This window comes from Petaurus breviceps, unplaced genomic scaffold, assembly GCF_028583685.1.
Source record: "Petaurus breviceps papuanus isolate PSGF00001 unplaced genomic scaffold, PetGlider_PUasm1.0 138, whole genome shotgun sequence".
Lineage (NCBI taxonomy): Eukaryota > Metazoa > Chordata > Mammalia > Diprotodontia > Petauridae > Petaurus > Petaurus breviceps.
In genome coordinates, this window is record NW_027185694.1 from 28,007,635 (window position 1) to 28,026,308 (window position 18,674).

The 18,674-nt window shown below is 40.5% G+C and overlaps 2 protein-coding genes across 3 annotated transcripts in view; one reads left to right on the forward strand and one right to left on the reverse strand.

The window, feature by feature from the left end:
- The window catches only part of IFT140 (intraflagellar transport 140), a 179,590-nt gene that overhangs the window by 15,552 nt on the left and 145,364 nt on the right, over positions 1-18,674 (reverse strand). For both annotated transcript variants that reach the window (XM_069108847.1, XM_069108852.1), the window contains one exon: positions 5,132-5,309. In XM_069108847.1, the coding sequence (XP_068964948.1) occupies positions 5,132-5,309 (178 nt within the window). The remainder of the gene's footprint in view (positions 1-5,131; positions 5,310-18,674) is intronic.
- Positions 10,024-18,674, forward strand: part of TMEM204 (transmembrane protein 204) — a 51,985-nt gene continuing 43,334 nt past the window's right edge. The window contains exon 1 of the mRNA XM_069108917.1: positions 10,024-10,305. The gene's annotated coding sequence lies outside the window, so the exon portion shown is untranslated. The remainder of the gene's footprint in view (positions 10,306-18,674) is intronic.

Here is an 18,674-nt window from a genome sequence, read left to right on the forward strand (position 1 = left end):
TCACAGCATTCCCCTTCACTGTGGCCACCCAGAAAAACATGTATCCAGTTCCATTGTCAGTGAGCTGGCCTTCATTTGCCAGCCTTGTTTCACTCAGGGCTGCTATAGCATTGCCAGAGCTAGCTCAGTGTTTGGGAGGCTCCAAAGGAAGGTGTGGGAGAGAAGAGATATCAGACTGACTGAGGACAGACCAAACTGAAGGTCTACAGAGCTGTTGTGCTGACCTCAGTTGTTCTATTCCCTGTGAAATCTGGACAGTCTACCAGTACTATGCCAGGAAACTGAATCGCTTCCATTTGAATTGTCTTAGGAAGATTATGAAGATCACCTAGCAGGATAAGATACCAGACATTGAGTTCTTTTCTTGAGCTCAATTGCCAAGCATTCAAACTCTACTGCAGAAAGCACAACTCTGATGGGCTGGTTACATAGTTTGAATGCAAAACATACACTTGCCAAAAAGACTATTTTACAGACTCTTACAGGGCAAGTGCCCACACGGTGTCAGAAGAAGCCATACAAGGACACTCTCAAGGTCTTTTTTTTTTTTAAGCAACTGGGGTTAAGTAACTTGCTCAAGGTTACACGGCCAGTTATTTTGTGTGGGCTAAGTATCTGAGGCCAGAACTGATCCCGGGTCTCCCGACTCTGTCGATGTCTTTCTTAAGAACTTTGGAATTAGGAGGTGGCTAGGTGGTGCAGTGAATAGAGCACTGGCCCTGGAGTCGAGAGGACCTGAGTTAAAATCCAGTCTCAGACACTTAACACTTACTAGCTGTGTAACCTTGGGCAAGTCACTTAACCCCAATTGCCCTGCCCTCCAAAAAGCTAAAAAAGAAAACTTGGGAAATGATTCTGTGACATGAGAGATACTGCCACAGGTCTGCCCAGCATGGTGTGCCCATGAGAAGGAGTTGCGCTCTATGAGCAAAGCAGAATTGAAGTAGCTCAACAGAAACTTGAGATGAGCAGATTTAGAGAATTCACCCCAAACATTCACATGGATCATTTGTACCCAGCCTGTGGTAGAGTATTCTGAGCTCATATTGCTCTGATCGGACACAGTCAGACACATGGTAACTTGACTCTAGCTGATGCCATCTTGGTCCTCTTCCAGAACGAAGGACAACAACCCACCAAGACTATCTACAGAGTAGCTCATGCTGTTCCAACATCAAACCCAACACCAGGGGACACGCCTGCATCAAGCCCAGTGGGGAACAGTGCGCTACTGCATCAAGCCCAGTGGGGAACAGTGTGCTACTAGCAAGCACCATCCCTCATGTCTGACATACACTCTCTCCTCATCCCCGAGTCTGCTGAGACCTTTCTCTAACTCCCAGGTTCTAATCAAATGCCATCTTTTCCAGGAAGCTTTTCCTGATCCCTCCAAATGAAAGTCTTCTCTCTTCTCTAAGGCTTCCTGGACAGTCTTGTCTTTTTCTTTGCTCCAGTACCATTCTAACTGGTGCCATATTTCTTTGAGCATGTTCTTGTACCTCCTATTAGACTGTTTGTTCCTTGAGGAAAAGATTGTTGTTTTTCATCTTTGTATGACCTCATACCAAGCACCTATACCTTGTGCATAATATGCACAGTTCTTTAGCCTAAGTACATATTGTGACCCACCTAATAACAATAGTGGGGTTTTTAGTACTTTAAGGTTTACAAAGTACTTTGCAAGTATCTCATTTTATCCTCAAAACAACCCAGAGAGGTAGGTGCTATTATTATCTCTATTTTATGGATAAGGAAACTGAAGTAGTCAGAAATGTAATGGCAAGTAACTTGCCCAGGGTCACATAGCTAGTAAGTATCTGAGGTTGCATTTAAACTCAGGTTTCTCTACTGCCAGATCCAGAGCTTTCTTCTCTGCCTTCTGGTTACCATAAGGGTCTTGGCACCAATTTACTTGCTGTCCCTCAGTAATACAGAAGGAAGCAAAAGGCATCAAATTCTGACGAGGACTATAGTCCTACCACCACCAGCAACTTTTTCTTGGTAATCTAAGTTCCATATGAGTGGAATTCTTATAAGACTTATCAGAATTCTAAGCACAGAGACAGTCAGTGATTTGACAAGATAATTCAATAGACCAGTATAATGGGAACGAGAATTTGAAGATCTTCCCTGCCCCTTAATAGACCTGGGGGGGGGGTTTGAAGACCTCCCCTGCTTTGAAAGTAAACTCTGCCCCCTAAGAGACTGAGTATAATCACATGGAGCCTGTGATGGAGAGAATTTGCTGAAGGGTGCAGCAGAGCCCACAGGAAGCTGGGAGCCAGAGCCAGAGAGACAGTGAGTGGGAAAGAGGTTTATAAGTAAATATTGAACTTGTATTGGTTTGTGGAAAGGCTGAAGCATGCTGTGGCTCTCAGCGTTATTATGGCTTCTTAATATCTTTGGCACTATGATGGAATCGACTTACTGGTTTTGAGATTCAGTTTTCTGGTGTCTAAATAAATGCTTCAGTTCTGTCCTCTATATGGAGAGTTTGGTATATTTTGTGATCGAATGTCATAAGATATTAATAGTTACGGTCTTTATCGTGATCATGGGTGCTATAAATATTGCATTGGCACTACAACCAGTGTCATAGAAAATCCACTGAGAAACCTTATAAAGATTCTTTTATTCTCTAATTCAAGCTTTCATATGTTGTTTCTTTTTGAAAAGCTCAGTTCAATATATTATAAACCTAGAAGTTCTTGTGGAAAATAAAGGCATGCCCATCAATTGGGTAATGGTCAAACAAATTAAGAAATTCTATCATACTTTAATAAATGATGAAAGATATGGTTTCAGAAAAAAACTTGGGATTGTATGAACTGATGCAGAGAAAAATGAGGAGAAGCAGGAGAAATATTTATAAAACAACAACAGTGTAAAGATAAATCATATTAAAAGACTTCTTCCTGATTTCATCTTGTATTCTGATCAATGCAATGACCAATTCAGATTCCTGAGGACCTATAAGGAACCATATTCCCTACTCACAGAGGAGATGGACTCGAGATATAGAATAACACTTCTATTTTTAAAACACAGACAAGGCAGGAATTTGTTCTGTTTGACTAGGGATAATTTGTTATAAGGGATCCGTTTTTCTTTTCCTTTTTTCCCCCCAATGCGGGGAAGGAGGTGAGAGGGAGAAAAAATGAAAAACACCTTGGAAGTTCTTCTGTCTCCCCTTAGAAGAGGCTCTGGTTAGCATTGGGAAACTTTTATTTCTCCTCGGCAGAGTCAGTCACAGGAAAATGTATCAGGATTAATTACATGATGAAGAAAGGTTGAAATAGATCTGAAGTAACCCCTACCTTGCTGCCCCTAAAATTGATTCACTTAAGCAGAATCAAACTTCTGCTTGCCATGGATGCTCAGTTCTAGTGGAGTCTTGGTGCCAGGCAGGGTGGGGATGTGGTGAGCATATATGGTACTGGACTTAGAACCAGGAAGCCCTAAGTTTGAATCCTGTCTCAGATACTTACTCTCTATGTTAACCTGGACAAATCACTTAACTTCTCTTAGTCCCAGTTTCCTCATCTGTTCAATGGGTACCTCATAAGACTGGATCAAATGAGATGATGTATATAAAATGCTTTGAAAATCTGAAAGTGCTGTCTCAGTGTAATAGGAGATTGGCCAGTGCTGTCTCAGTCCTAGTCCTAGTCCTTAACTGTGTGAGACTGTGACAAGGGTGATGAAAGGACCCTTCCTTTATTCAGTTTCCTGTTGGTTTATTTTGTCAAGATGAAAAGCCTTTTAAATGGCTGCAGGGCGAATAGAAAAGACTCCAAAAGAGGAGCTCTCCCTCTCTGCCCTGCCAGCTTTGAGGTGTAAAGACAACCCTCATGGGTTAGGTCAGATGCCTCTCCCTTCATGAACCCCATGAGCTCACACCTTCCTAGATAGCCTTGTGTCTGCAATGCATCTGCCTTCTGGGTATGTCTCCTTTCCTTTGGTACCAGTCAGCTGGTATCTGTCCCCAAGCGCCAGGTCCTATAACCAGGGCAGCCATGTAGTGGTAGCAGCAGCACTAGAACAGCTGAAAGGGAAATAGCCATCTGCAGAAAGAGAAGCCCCCAGAAAGAAAAGATGCCCCTTGGTGTTCATTGTGTTGTATTCAGTGGAGATGAAGTGTAAACTAGCCAATGAGCAGCCCTGTTGCAAAGGTCCCAATAAGCCTTGCATATTAGCCTCTCAAAGAAATGGAATCATTCTGCATCTTTACTGTGCAGTGTTTCCTTTCTGTGTGGGAATAAAACAACCTGTTGCATACCTGATTGATGTTTTTATTCTGAACACCTTTGACTTCCAGCCCTTCTGCTGGGGAAGACCCCTGAGTTTAGAGGAGTATAATGGGAGGATTTGGCTAGTGAGTTGTGATAGAAATGCAAATTTAAAGATCTTCCCTGCCCCTAGGCCCTTTGATAGGCTTAAGGGACTCTGAAAACCTTCCTTGATTTGAAAATATACTCTGCCCTTTAATAGGCTGAATGTGTTCACATGGAGCCTGTAGCATGAGGCTTGGTTTTCAGGAATGCCCACACCTTGATGCTGTGTGATTGGGCAGTGGGTCAAGAGGGTAGTTACATTCTCTGACCCAGTAATCCTTGATGTGAGGCTTTGCTTTGGGGCTCACTTTGAGAAGTGTTGTGTGATTTGACCAGATGAGACTCTGGGGAGCCATTGAGAGCCCCCCCCCCCCCTTTGAAAAACCCAGATGTTGATGCTTCCCTCTCTGGTAACTGTGATTTGGTATGGATGTAATGGTTGGACAGTTTGGAAGCCCATCTGCTTGATCTGTTTCTCTCTCTTGTAACTTCTGTCTGTATACTCTGAAGTTTGGAGTGCTGACCTTTCCCCCCTGAACTAGGTAAATGATATATGTTTGATTGATTAAAGGAAGATTGTTAACCCATTTTGAGCTGCTTTCCTTTAGAAAAGCAGATCTAAGAACCTGTGTTGGCAGCCACCCTGGGGATGCTGGGTGCTTGCTGTTACATGAGAGCAGCCCGTCCATTACATAAAAGTTGGATATTATTATTATTAATCATAAGGAAAAGAAAAAGGTCCTCACTCTCAGCCCGCCTGCCTGCTCCTTGCCAGGGCCCAAGTGGGACAGCCTTACCAGCATGCCCAGCTGAATCGCTAGGACCGCCACTCTGGCTTCCAGCTCTGGCTCTTGCTCCGCCTCTCGTAGTGCTTTGGCTCCTCGGGCATGGCCCATGTTCCCAAGGCACACCTTGGCCACATCGAGCCGCTGTGTTTTCACACACATGCGGGCCATGTTTTCCCAGACAGCTTCACTGCAGGAGAAAGGGAAATAGGGAATGTTATACTTAATGAGCTTATCCTCTAGAAGGCTAAAAGGTCCTGCTTCCCATCACATTCCCTACATCAACAACAATATTATTAACTGGTATTTTCACTCCATTCTTTGCATTCTCTCACAAATAAAAACCTTCCACATTATTGAAATAGGACTGCAGATAAAATGCTGAGCCTGGAGTCAGAAAAACCTGAGTGCAAATTCAGCTTGTCACTTACTAGCTGTGTGACCCTGGACAAGTCATTTGAACCCTATTTGCCTCAGTTTCCTCATCTGTAAAATGAGCAGGAGAAGGAAATGCAAACTTCTCCAGTATCTTTGCCAAGAACATACCCAAAGGGGTCATGAAGAGTTGGATATGGCTATAAACAACTAAATAACAACAGAAATTATCCAATTAACTTCTGTTTCTTTTCTATACCACTCAAGATGGACATTCTAGAAAAAGTCAGAGCTATCTTTGGACAAGGCTGCCCATTATGTATCTTTGTGTTTTGACCTTCACAAGGCCAGCTGCATTCCAGTCCAAGACAGTCTGATAGCCTTCCTCTATCACACACAAATAACAAACAGTTGTGGCAAAGAACTCTCTGTTTCCTCAACTGAGCAACAGACTCATTTATCATCTGACACTTCAGGGGCTTCTAAGTGACTCATAGTAGAAAGGGAATTATATTTCCATTTGGATTATAGAATGTTACTCTCACATAAAGCCTTCAATTTGTCAGAGGGAAAATATCCAACTATTTGGAATTCAGAAAGTATCCTCAACTACATTTTCCTCTCCAATAGTTTTTCCTCTCAGAATTGTTTCAGACAGTTACAAAAGAGAATATAGTACAGAATGAGGGCCTAGAGGCATCTGGTGGCACAGTGGATGAAGCACTTGGCCTGCATTCAGGAAGAATTGAGTTCAAGTATGGCCTTAGACACAAACTGTGTAACTCTGGGCAAGTCACTTAACCCTGTTTGTCTCAGTTTTCTCAACTGAAAAATGGGGATAATCATAGCACCTACCTTGCAGGGTTATTGTAAGGATCAACTGAGATAATATCTGTGAAGTGCTTAACACAGTGCCTGCAACATAGTAGGTTCCATAAAAATGCTTATTCCCTTCCCTTCCCCTAGTTTTGAACCAAAGGTGCCATCTGGGACAGAACAGTTGCTATTATGGGACTGCTGCTAATTAGTCCTTTACTCCGAAGCACTGGGCCTGGAGCCAGAAGAGGAAGGTTCAAGCCCTGACTCTGTCATTCCTTCATGACGTCGTCTGGGCCATATCACCACGGCCTAGTGGAAAGAGCGTTGGGTTTGGGTCCCTAGGCTAGGGGCCAAGTAGCTCCGTTTCTTTCTTCTGTGGGAAGCTCTCTTTACCCAAAGGTTTTTCTCAAGAGCTAAGAGGGACCCCCCTGACAGAAGACTCCTCTCCCACCCCTATGCATGTTCAGGAGCCTCTCTTGTCCACTCTCACTCTGTTTCCTAAGAAGTGAGAAGAGCTGAGTAGGAAATGCAGTCGCCATCCCCCACGTGCATGGAAAACCTCACCTTGGGAAGAGAGATCACAGACCAGCCCCACAGGACCAGGAGCTGCCAGCCACATTCCACCTCAACCTCATGAAAGACATCTGCAGTCCCTTGTGAAATGCATTAGAGGTGCATAGGTGGTACAGGGCATTGACCAATAGGGCAGATTATAGCATATAAACAGGAAATTTTATACATGCAGGTTACATACTGAGGACACATACATTCAGCTCATACACCTTAAATTTGTACAGGCTCTACGACTGGCTGTACCAGCAGGTACTGCCTGCCTATGTAAGTGCCATCCTCACACATCATGCTCAGGATGTTGTACTTCAGTCTGGCCACTGGATGGGTTATCTAAGCAATCCCTGGGAGTAGATATCTTTGGGTCACTGTCCTGTGGCCCATAGATGACCCAGCCTGGACAGAACTGTGACTGGCCACTAGGGAGCCAGGCTTAGCACGCGGCCTCCATTTTGGAGGCACTACTAAAGCTAAAGTGCCAAGTAGAAGAAAGGATGGCCTCTAGATTCAACCTCTCAGATTCACACAGCCACTGACTTACAGCACTATCATAGTGACATCCCAGTTTTATTTACTTTTTCATTTTAAAAAGTTTATTGTTTTTATTTTTTAATGAACAATTGAAAAAAGATTTCCCTCCCATTACTCTTAACTTCATTGAGAAAATATATATGAAAAATGAAAGCTCTGAATACATAGCTGCATAGTCTGCCATTTTCCATGCCCCAAAATTATATGTCTCTTTGTGCATTTTAAGTGCATTACTTCTCTATCAGGAGGTTTGAGGTCCAAGCTTTAGGTCTCAGACTCCTCTATAGACTCAGTAGCTTCACGGAGCTCCTTTTCTCAATCTCTGTATACAACTCTTTTAGATCCCATGATTCCACTTTCACCACCCAGCAGCCCTGTCTGGAGATTCAGTACTTATCATCTTGTGGCTGGTTAATCACTGCATCCCTTTTACTTGACATGTCACCATCTTCCTATCTCCAACACAGATACACCTGCTCAGTAGTGCCTCCTACACGAGAACCCTTGGGCTGACCAGTCTTCTGTGGACACAGGCTTGGTATTACTGCCATCAGAAATCATCTCTTTTCAACTTTCCCCAAATGCATCACTTTTGCCTCACTGTGGTTGTGACGGTCACTGTGTAGCAAGCCCTATCCCTTTAATCTTCACAGTTTCTGATGCATGGGGTGCTGAATCATTGGTATCACAAAATAAGGTCCCCTTCCTTGACCCTATTTCCCAAAGCAAGGCCGTGGACTTCAGCTTCCAGAAAACCAATGCTGAATTCTCTCAAGTGAAAGAGCATTTGTGCTTGTCCACAGCTGAAGGTCATTCTTTCAAAGGGTAAATGGGAACAAACTGTCTGTTCACAAACTATGGGTAAACTTCCCAACTACATATGCCTGGCTACCTTGTTCCAAGGGAAGAGAAAAGGAACCCAATGGGAGGGAAATTCCTTCCCTACTGCATATCAAGGGAACCTACACTCCTACAGCCCCAACTCCTACACAAATTAAAGGGGAGAGTGCTCACATGTCCCCATGCTCCTCGGAGTCATTGGCCACATAGACAAAATAGCTCAAGAAAAACTGATCTGGAATATTTCAAGGGTGTGGTTCCACAGATCTGACTTCTTGAACATATGCAACTTTGTCCTAAGTAAGTATAACCAGACATCATGTTGCTTCAGATGTCAAGCCTTCTCTGGAGAGTTAAGTAGAAACTAAGACGACCCCCCCCCACCCCCGCCTTTTTTTGTGTGTAGTCCTTTAGCAATAAGCTGTGGCTTAAAAAAAACAAAACCAAACTGTTTATCTGTAATTATTTTTGCAAACTTTCTTTTTTTACAACATGACTAATATGGAAAAACATTTTACATGACTGCACACATATAACTTTATCAAATTGCTTACTGTCTTAGGGAGGGGGGAGGAAAGGAGAAAATTTGGAACTCAAAATTTGAGAAAAAAATGAATGTTAAAAATGGTCTTCATTATATACTTGGAAAAAAATATTTTAAAATTGTTGCAATGGGCTCCAAATGAGTTTTTCTGCCTTGTCTATCACTACTCACACAGCTGCCAAAGCGATTCTTCTCAAGGTCATCTCTGATGTGTCACTCCCCTACTCAACAAGCCCCACTGGCTCCCTATTGACTCTAGAATAAAATAGAAACTCCATTTTTTGGCATTGAAAGTTCTTCACCACTTGCTCCCAAACTGTCTTTCTAGTCTCATCAGCGCAAATGGGACTTCTGTTCCTCAGTAATGGCATTCTCTCTCCCACCTCCATCTCTCAGCACTGGCTATCCTTCATGCCTGGAATATGATCCCTCTCGTCTGTGCCTCAAAAGTTCCCTCTCTCTCTTCAAGTCAACTCAAGCACCACTTGCTACATCAAGTCTTTCCTGATCTCCCCCCAAAGCTGGTATCTTTCAGCCTCAGTGTCCTTATTTGTAAAATGAGAAAACTGGGTCAGATAGCCTCCAATGTCCCTTCCAGCTCCCATTTGTGAGCCTATGATACTTGTCTTTTCAGTTCACCAGCAGGAAAACATCTGACAATTTTTTTTATCAGAAACTTTGGGAATTCACTGATGTGGTTTGCATTTTTTATTTTTGGATCTAACCCTTTGGCCTTCAGGAAAAGAGTATACTTAAATATATATGTATGTATGTATATATGTGTATATACACACATAAATAAAAATTTCCCCCAAATACATGTTAAAACAATTTTTAACATTTTTAAAAATGTTTTGAGTCCCAAATTCTAGCTCTCCATTCCCTCCCCTTCCTGAGATAGTAAGCAATCAGATATATGTACATGTACGTGTTATACATGTACAATCATCTGAAACATTTCCATATTAGTCATTTTGTACAAGATAAAAGAGTATACTTCTAACAAATAATATAATCTAAAAAATCAACAGTAACAAAGAAACAGATATCGTTTTAGTTCTTTCCCTTGGATTAAAATCAGCCTTACAGATCTGTCTACAAATAAGACCAAGGGGAATCTGCTTTGGAGTCGTGGGGGTTGTGATGCAGGATTAGTTCAGCAAAGAAAGAGACCTTGAGTTGATTTCTAAACTTGGAGGCCCCTCCCCTTGCATTCCATAACTCTGCTTCCTGCCCAGAGGCCCCTTCCTCCCAGATAAAACTGTCAGCCTTAGACTTTGATACAGCACATCTTGGAGGCAGAAGAGGATCTGATTCTCTCTTCCCACCTGGTAGGAAAGACTAGTTTCCAGAGGCAGGAAGCCTGCCGAACTGGGGGAGGAACCGCCCTTTCTTGACCCAAAGAACTCCATCTCTGAGAGGAACAGGAAGGTGGAAGGGAAGCTGCCTCAGGGGAAACCCACGCTTTGGGCCATATTGTTCCTGAATGAGCAAGGAGATACTTTAAGTAAGTTCACTGAAAACTGATTTGCTACATTAAATGCTATTTTCTGGCACTTTTCCTGATGGTCTTACTTATTTCCAGATTTTCAATAAGGAATTCAGAAACCTTGTTTACCAGAAATCTTGACTCCTGGGGACCCTGTGGGACACAGGGAAAGGATTATCACTGGAGGAGTATGGCAGGCTCTGTTTTCTCATCCTTTGGGTTCGTGGATAAATGAAAGATCCAATCCTGAATGGGAATCCCAGAGCCTCACATTATTACAACTCACAGTGGATCTATTGTTTATCCAAATAGCTTTGGGAAATGGGAAAAATCAAGAGATGACTTCAGTCAACTCTCTTGCATGCCGAAAAAAATTATGTCTGTGGCCAGGATGGTAAAATACTTTGCCCACTTTTTTAGTGTGAAGAATATACAAATTCTTATTGTTTGTGTTTGTAACTTATACCTTTCTTTCGATATGTGATCTCAAGTTTCCTGAGAGTCACAGGTTACTGTGTGCAAAAGAGCAGGGAGATTGAGGCATTTTAGTTAGTAAAAGTATATCCTAAGTTTCTATTGCTGAGAAGAAATAAGATCCATTTTCAAATAAAAATAACTCATTTTTATAATGTCCCTACACCATAGTATTGCTTTTTTCTCTATAGCTTTTTTTCTAAAGTTAAGTGAATTTATGAAGTATAGGTCTAATATCAACAACACCAATGGCAATGTAAATCACTTGGAAGTGGGGTTAACCTCTCTCAACTATATATTTTGGTTTAATGGTGGCATTTGGGTGTTCTCACAAATGCTAAGGAGACCACTGAGACAACCGTGGGAACACTTAAATGATTAAAAAAAATACCAATGAAACTCAACCCTAGATTAATTATCTTTTTTATCTATCAGATTGATTCCATTCCTTGCATCTTAATTGGAGACTTCAAAAGCTATCCAACCATTACTGAATTTACAGAAAGATTTCTACATTTCTGTTGAGCCCAGAAGCAGCTAGATGAAAATGTATAGGATACTGAACCTGAAATCAGGAAGATCTGAGTCCAAATCCAGCTTCAGATGCTCTATGTGACCCTGGGTAAGTCACTTAACCTCTCTGAACCTCAGTTTCCTCCTCTGTAAAATAGGGATAATATGAGGATCCAATGAGATAACATTTGTAAAGTGCTTTGTAAACCTTAAGGCACCATCTGTTAATATTATTAGGAACATACTCCAGGTGTTATTATCCCCATTTTGCAAAGGAGTAAACTGAGGCTCGAAGAGATTAAATGATTTGCCTGTTTCACATTTCAAATCCAGAACTTTGTCTATGGCCAAATTCCTCTAGAAAGAGTTGGCAGATGGTTCAAATTTTTTTTTTTTGGGGGGGGTGCAAGACTAGTGATTTAATTAGTATAGGGGCCACCTCTCATACTGGCTCAAAAACTACATGCATTTAAAAATAGTCATAACACTCTTAAAGAAGATGTTTTCTATTAAGATTTGCATTTGTCTTATTCTTTAGATTATCCTGGGCAAGGAAGTCTGCATTTCAATTTCCATCTTTTATAAAATGGACAGAAAACCAAAGCTTGTTTTCTGTCTCTTTTACAGAGTTAAGTATCTGGCAGAGAAATTCTACTGAAATGTCAACAAACAATGGGATAATGAGTCAATTCATAAAAGTGTGGTAATTTAGAATAATCCTTCTCTAAACCATGCTTTCATTGAAGCTTTATGAAACTTCTTCATATTCAATTAACATCATTAGACGATTTCAGCTGGAAGTTGTGAGAGACTTTTCAACTCTTGTTAATCAAAAATCTTCTGGCATCTTGTGACAGATATGCCAAAAGAGGAGGCCCTTCTTTCTACTTAAGATTTGGGAAAGAAATTTTACCATTTTTGGCCTTTTCTCCTTTTCAAAATTTGCCAAATACTGGAATCTAGTGAGCAGGTCACCACTTCTAACATTTTAGATTAATTTTAACCCTATTTATATGATAGCTTGAGATTCTGATAAGACATAGCTGGCTGAATTTCTCCACAATAGTTTTTATATGTTTTTAGGGATTTCCTTTGGGGTTTGTTTGTTTGTTTGTTTGTTTTAATCATTTAGTTGTGTTTCATGGATGGTTAAATTTGAAAACTATTTTAAAGAGCAGTCTGCTGATAACTTCAAAGTTAGTTAGATCACTCCTCTCCACCTATATGTGGATCTCAGAAATGACCCAATCTGGGAGCAGTCATAAGCTTCAAGTTTACAGTGAAACCATTTGTATTTCCTAGAAAACATCACATTATCATCATGATTATTATTAGTAGTAGTAGTAGCAATCCAAACTATTTCTAAACTCTATTGGAATACTATATTCCAATATCCAAACTATTTCCATCAAGTGATTTGGGAGATCACTTATTTTTGAAGGGATTTCTCATTACCAAACCTTTAGAAATACTGAATGCATAAATGTGTAGAACTCCCAAGAGTCACTTCTTACTATATCACCACTGCTTTTTATCTCCAATCATTCAATACCTTTTCCTATGCTGAGAAGGCTTTTTGGAGAAGCCCTGACACTTGGAAAATCCCCAAAGAAATTCATGTGCTAGTAAAAGACTCTAGAAAAAGGCTAAAACTGAATCACACCTTACCATCTCTTCCCTTGTGGTGTGCTGAAAGAATAAGGGGCAAGTTAAGTATATGATGGGGGCTTATTATGAATACCTGTTTTCACAATTTGCCAGTTGAAATTCAGATCTGCTATAACCACCTAAAGAAGAACAAGGAAAAGAACTGAATCCTGGTTTGGTACATACATGATTCTTACGCAGGCATGTCCACAGAATAGTCCTGATCTTACTTCTACCAAGAGAAATACCAGAGAAATCTGTAAGAATTATAAAGGACCAGAAAACCCTAAGATTTTTGCTTGTTGTAGCAGATTCCAGAATGCGTTGCACCCTGAGAAGTTAGCCCCTGTCTCCATCCAACTCGAGAATTTCCTGTTCTCTTGCTTTTACTTGGAAAAAGAACTTACAGCTGCATTTCATCAAATCTGAACAGGGAATCTAATAAAAAGCAGATGGGGCAGGAGAGGACTAATGCCTTAAAATGGATGTGGATCTTTTAGAAAGAAATAGATCCTGTGTGGAATACATTAATAAGTCACAGAGGCCCTTTCTCCCAAGGCAAAGTGTGACTTGGAGATCTAACTGCTTCACTGTAAGAGTGTATATAAATTATTGCCAAACCTTTTCATTCTTTCCCTTAAAAACCATTCTCAGGTTAATCAAGACTGTTCAGTTGTGCAATTAATACTGACTATAAGTGCTGTAGGTGGAATGATACACAGCGGTCTCAGGTTAACTAAAAAGTAAGATCTGTTTTTGTCTTCAGCTTCAACTGTTCAAAAACGAAAAGTAATTTGTCTTCTTCCTGTAAGAAAGGAACTTGTATTCTCAGAGCTAAGCTTTGTGCTAGTCCTTCAGTTCATGAATTTCTATTAAAACTTCTAATTTATTGATGCCTCTAAAGGGGCTTAAGCCACAGACAAGGAAAGGTATCTAAGGACAATAAACAGTTCTCATTGGACAAGTCTCTTCCTTTTATATCTCAGGTAAACTATGTTAACTACAGAAGTCTGAAGCATCAATAGATTCTAGCATTACTTGACATAGAAGCCATTGAGGAAGAGCTTGAAGGTGGATTTCACACTATACACCTAGACGTAGACTACACACAGTTCTTGAAATGCACTTAGCAGTTTATTGTGGAGATGTTCCCAGGTGTATGTGTGCTTAATGAATCTGATTTGATTACTTTCATTTCCCAAAAGGGAAGACTCAGTTCAAACCAATAATCACTCTCTGTGACTTAGAATCTACCAACTAAATCCTACATTTTCCTATGGGTCCTTCCTTTCTGTTCTGGTAGGATAGATGTATATGGCTCAATGAAGGCTGACTTCTCTGGCTTTAGAATCTAGAGTGAATGGAGATGATGTTTTCTCATCTATGGCAGTCTTTAGACCAGAGCTTTTCTCATTCAATTCCGAACGAATTCATACCATCTTATTATCACACATTCCCTCCTTCCCTCAAACCCCCCGCCCCCCAATATCTTCTCCCTTCCCTCCCCCACCCTGTGCAAATAATTCACTCTACTATGGAGGGAGACAAATCTTAGCTGACAAAGTAAAACAAGCTTACCATCTGCTAAAAGGGAACATTCCAGGAATGCTCAGTGCCCCCAGGGAAAATAGGGTGAGCAAATGTTTGCCTCCTAAGGATGGAAAATCTCATCTGTTTCAGGGTTAGAATAATTACTTAGTCTAAACAGATGAACCTTGGGCTGGTTCCTAGAGGCACAAACATCAGCAGCCCCACCCTTTCTTCATTGCCACCATTCTTCAGAAACTGTAAGGAATGGAAAATGATGGAATGGTACAACTGCAGGTGCTGCTACTTCCCAGGGAAATTCAGAATATTTACACTTATTTTTCAAACTTGTGTTTGTTTCCCTTGGAAATTAGTCATACCCAAAGAGTCATTATCTGCCTCAGCAATGGTAGGAAAATCCAATTCTAAATTAAAATCTCTGAATTAACAGTATTTGAAGACTTCTTGAAATAGTCTCCCCAAAGTAGGGCATAAGAGAGGTGGACACTTTGGGGAAATATCTTGGAACTTGATAAACTTGCTTACCTGCTAAGTTGACTGATAATGATGTATAGAAGCAGATCAATATTGATGTTACACAAAATACTGCTTAGTATAGATTTCATCAAATTGACAAAAGTAGTGTTACAAATGCTTGATGATGTTATCATACACTTTTTACATGTGGCATATAACTATTTTAGCAAATAAGAGAACTACTCTAGATAGTGCATTTGGAAGTCATCTAGGCATTTTGCAGAGTTTCTCAGGAAAAGACAGAGAACTATAGACTAGAAAGTAAAGTTAGGTTACTTTGGAAATGATTCAAAGGTTAGACTCAAAAAATTATTGATTGATGGAGGGATGTCATCTAGGGGAGTAAGCCTCTAGTGGAGTGCCCCAGTGATATGCTCTGCCTTTCTGTTCAATATTTTTATCAATCACTTATATGAAGGCACAGATAGAACATCAAATTTCTGGAAGGGATAGCTAACTGGGTGACAGAATCAAGACTCAAAAAGATCTCAACAGAATAGAATATTAGGCCAAATTTTGAAAAATTAAATCAAATGTAGACAAATGTGAAGTCTTACACTGGGGTTAATTCAGTCAATAAATAAGCATTAACTATATGCTCAGTCATTCTGCTGAGGATTGGGGATACATATACAAAAGCAAAACAGATTCTGCCCTCAAAGAACTTACATTCAAACAGGAGATAAAATATGTAAATATAAATATATGTAAATATACACACATATACAAATTAATACAAAGTGGTTTTAGGAGAGTATCCTCACAGCTGTGTTGGGGAGGAAATCAGGAAGGGCTCCATGTAAAAGGTAGCACTTAAGTTAATTTTTTTTTGTCTTTTTTGAAGGGGGGAAGGCAGAGCAATTAGTATTAAGTGACTTGCCCAAGGTCACACAGCTAGTAAGTGTTAAGTGTCTGAGACTGGATTTGAACTCAGGTCCTCCTGACTCCAGGCCCGGTGCTCTATTCACTGTATCACTTAGCCTCCCGTCAAATTGATTCTTAAAATAAAGAAAGTCCTCTAAGAGACAAAGGTGAAGAGAAGAGTACATTTCAAGCCTAAAGGACAGCCAGAACAGAGTACAGAGAGGAGAGATTGAATGACCTGTGTGAGGAACAGCAAACAGTTTGGGTAGACTGTATAATGAGGCTGGAAAAGTAGGTTGGGGCCAGGTTGTGAAGGGTTTTAAAAGTCAAGCAGGAGTTTCCATTTTATCCTAAAGTCATGAAGGAGACATTGGAGTTTATTGGTCCTGTGCTTTAGGAAAACCTGTCTGGAGGCTGGAGAGAGAACAGATTGGAGCGGGGAGAGATTTGAGGTAAGGAGTACAACAATAAGGCTAATGTAACAGTCCAGTAGAGAGATAATGAGGACATAAATTATCATGGTGGCTAGAGTGTGAATGGAGAGGAGGGGTTTGAAATGTAAAATAGGCAGTTCATGATGTCAGCCTAAGTCTCAGAAATTAGGGCTGGAAGATTGTGTGTGTGTGTGTGTGTGTGTGTGTGTTTGTGTGTGTGTGTGTGTGTGTGTGTGTGTGTGTGTGTAAGGACAGTCATGTGGAAAAAGGATTAGGCTCATTTTGTTTGCTCCACAAGTCAGAACCAGGAGCACTAGACAGGAGCTGCAGAAAGGCAGGTTTCAACTCAATAATAGGAAAAGACTTCCTAATAATTAGAATCATCCAAAGGAAAAATGGGTTGTGTCAGAAGATAGTGAGTTTCCCATCACTAGCAGAGGCTTTAGAGACTACTTATTGGAGATGTTATGAAAGAAATTCCTATTCAGGTATACGTTAGACTAGATGAGGTCTGAAGTCCCTTGTAATTAATGTAATTAATTCTGAGATGTTGTGAACCTGAATTATGCTTTTAAAAATTTCACTTCAATTAAACACATTTATTACTGTTGATCTGATTTGCAATGAGACTCTGAATCTATGAAATATATTTAAAATTTTGTGAATAGAAGGAATGGTTCCATGTAGTTCTTATTTGAGTCTGGGAGGTAGACTCTGCTCTATTATCATTTCTATCATCAATGTAAACTAACCCAGAACTAGTTACTTGTAAGGCTTGAAAATCTCTTCTAATGGTATTTCTTACAATTAGGGTCATGATGTTACCAGAACTTTTGCTCTGAGAGGAAATGCAGTCTAATGGAAAGAGAACTGGAACTGGGAAGAGAAGTTGTGAGATGCAGGTTCTCTCCTAGTACTATCACAAATGAGCAATGTGACCTTGGACAAATCAGTTGACTTCTCTGTGACTTAGGTTTTTCAGCTGCCAAACAAGATTGTTAGAAGGACCAAAGAGACAATGTAAAGTGGGGTGTTAAACTCAAATAGAAACTTATCCCTATAGGCTCCATATTTACTTAGAAAACCATAAATTCACATTATCTATATTGAATTGCATATCTATATTGTATTGTATTTTTATTTAGTCTGTTAAACATATCCAAATTACATTTAAATCTGGTTCAGCAACATTGGGGGTTTTGGTGGACACCTCCCAAGTAAAGTACTTCAAAAAATAGAAAATGTTATATAAAATAAGCAATTACTACTTTTATTATTACTATATACAATTTGAAGGATTATTTTTGTTATCATCTTCATTATTATTATACTTGCACTATTTTCAGTGCTATACTTTGGGCCTATATAATTATTGTTCTAAGAACCATTAATAAGATTCATTTATCTCTATCCACTTACCCATTCATTCAGTGCTATTTTTCATTCAGCACTGAACTCTACATTATTTAACTTGTGGCCATGTGAGTTAGTGGTTCACAGAATAAGATAACCAGGAATGAGGATGGTTCAGTCTTGTAAAGCAACTAGAGAAGCCTCCAAAAGTATCTTTCACAGCATAACGTTTTGTACACCTGCCTTCAGGAAGTATAGGGCTTGGGATGAAAATGACATATATAGTCATTTCCCCTTGGCAAGGATATGGTTTTGGCAAGGGTGACAATACTTATGTGCCATAGTAAGCATTAGTGTGCAGTAGCAGTGACAGTCTGTGTGCTAGAGGGATGAATAATAAAGCTGGAACAGATGGCAAATAGGGTATTGGGCCTGCAGCAATTCTCTGGCTTTCTTAAGATGTCAGTTGCTATGCTTAAGTCTCTGGGAGTCTCATTGCTGAATGAAGAAGTGCTAACACATGCCTTTGGTACCAGTCCAGTAACTGGGGACTGGATTGATAGGTTTCAAGAGAAAATGAATCAGTCTGTTTTGTTCCACAACATCCCTGGCCTTTCCTTTCTGGAAAGGAAGGTGTGGAGAGGGAGCAGTGAAAGGAGGTGGGCTTGGGAGTAAGACTTTAGAAGTCTCCCCAGTCTTTTCCTTTCAGGAAACACATCCTGTTAGTGTCTGGCTGCTGTGGCAGAGCCTCTGTTTGTTGCAATTGGCTACGCCCTCTAGCTCACCAAAAACAGCCTCAAAAACAACCATTTCCTTTTTGCTGAAAGACAGGAGGAAAAGACCATATGCACATTTCCCTGCAGCCGAATCCCTACTTTTCAGTATCTGCTCCTGGCTGCTGGGACACTGGGCAAGAAGCCCGGGCAGGGAGAGCTTTAGCTACTCAAAGCCCATGTCCTTTCTTCATTACACTCTTGCTCCAGAGTGTGCACTTTAACTACTACCAGTTTTATTTACTGGGTTAAAGTGGATCAAGGT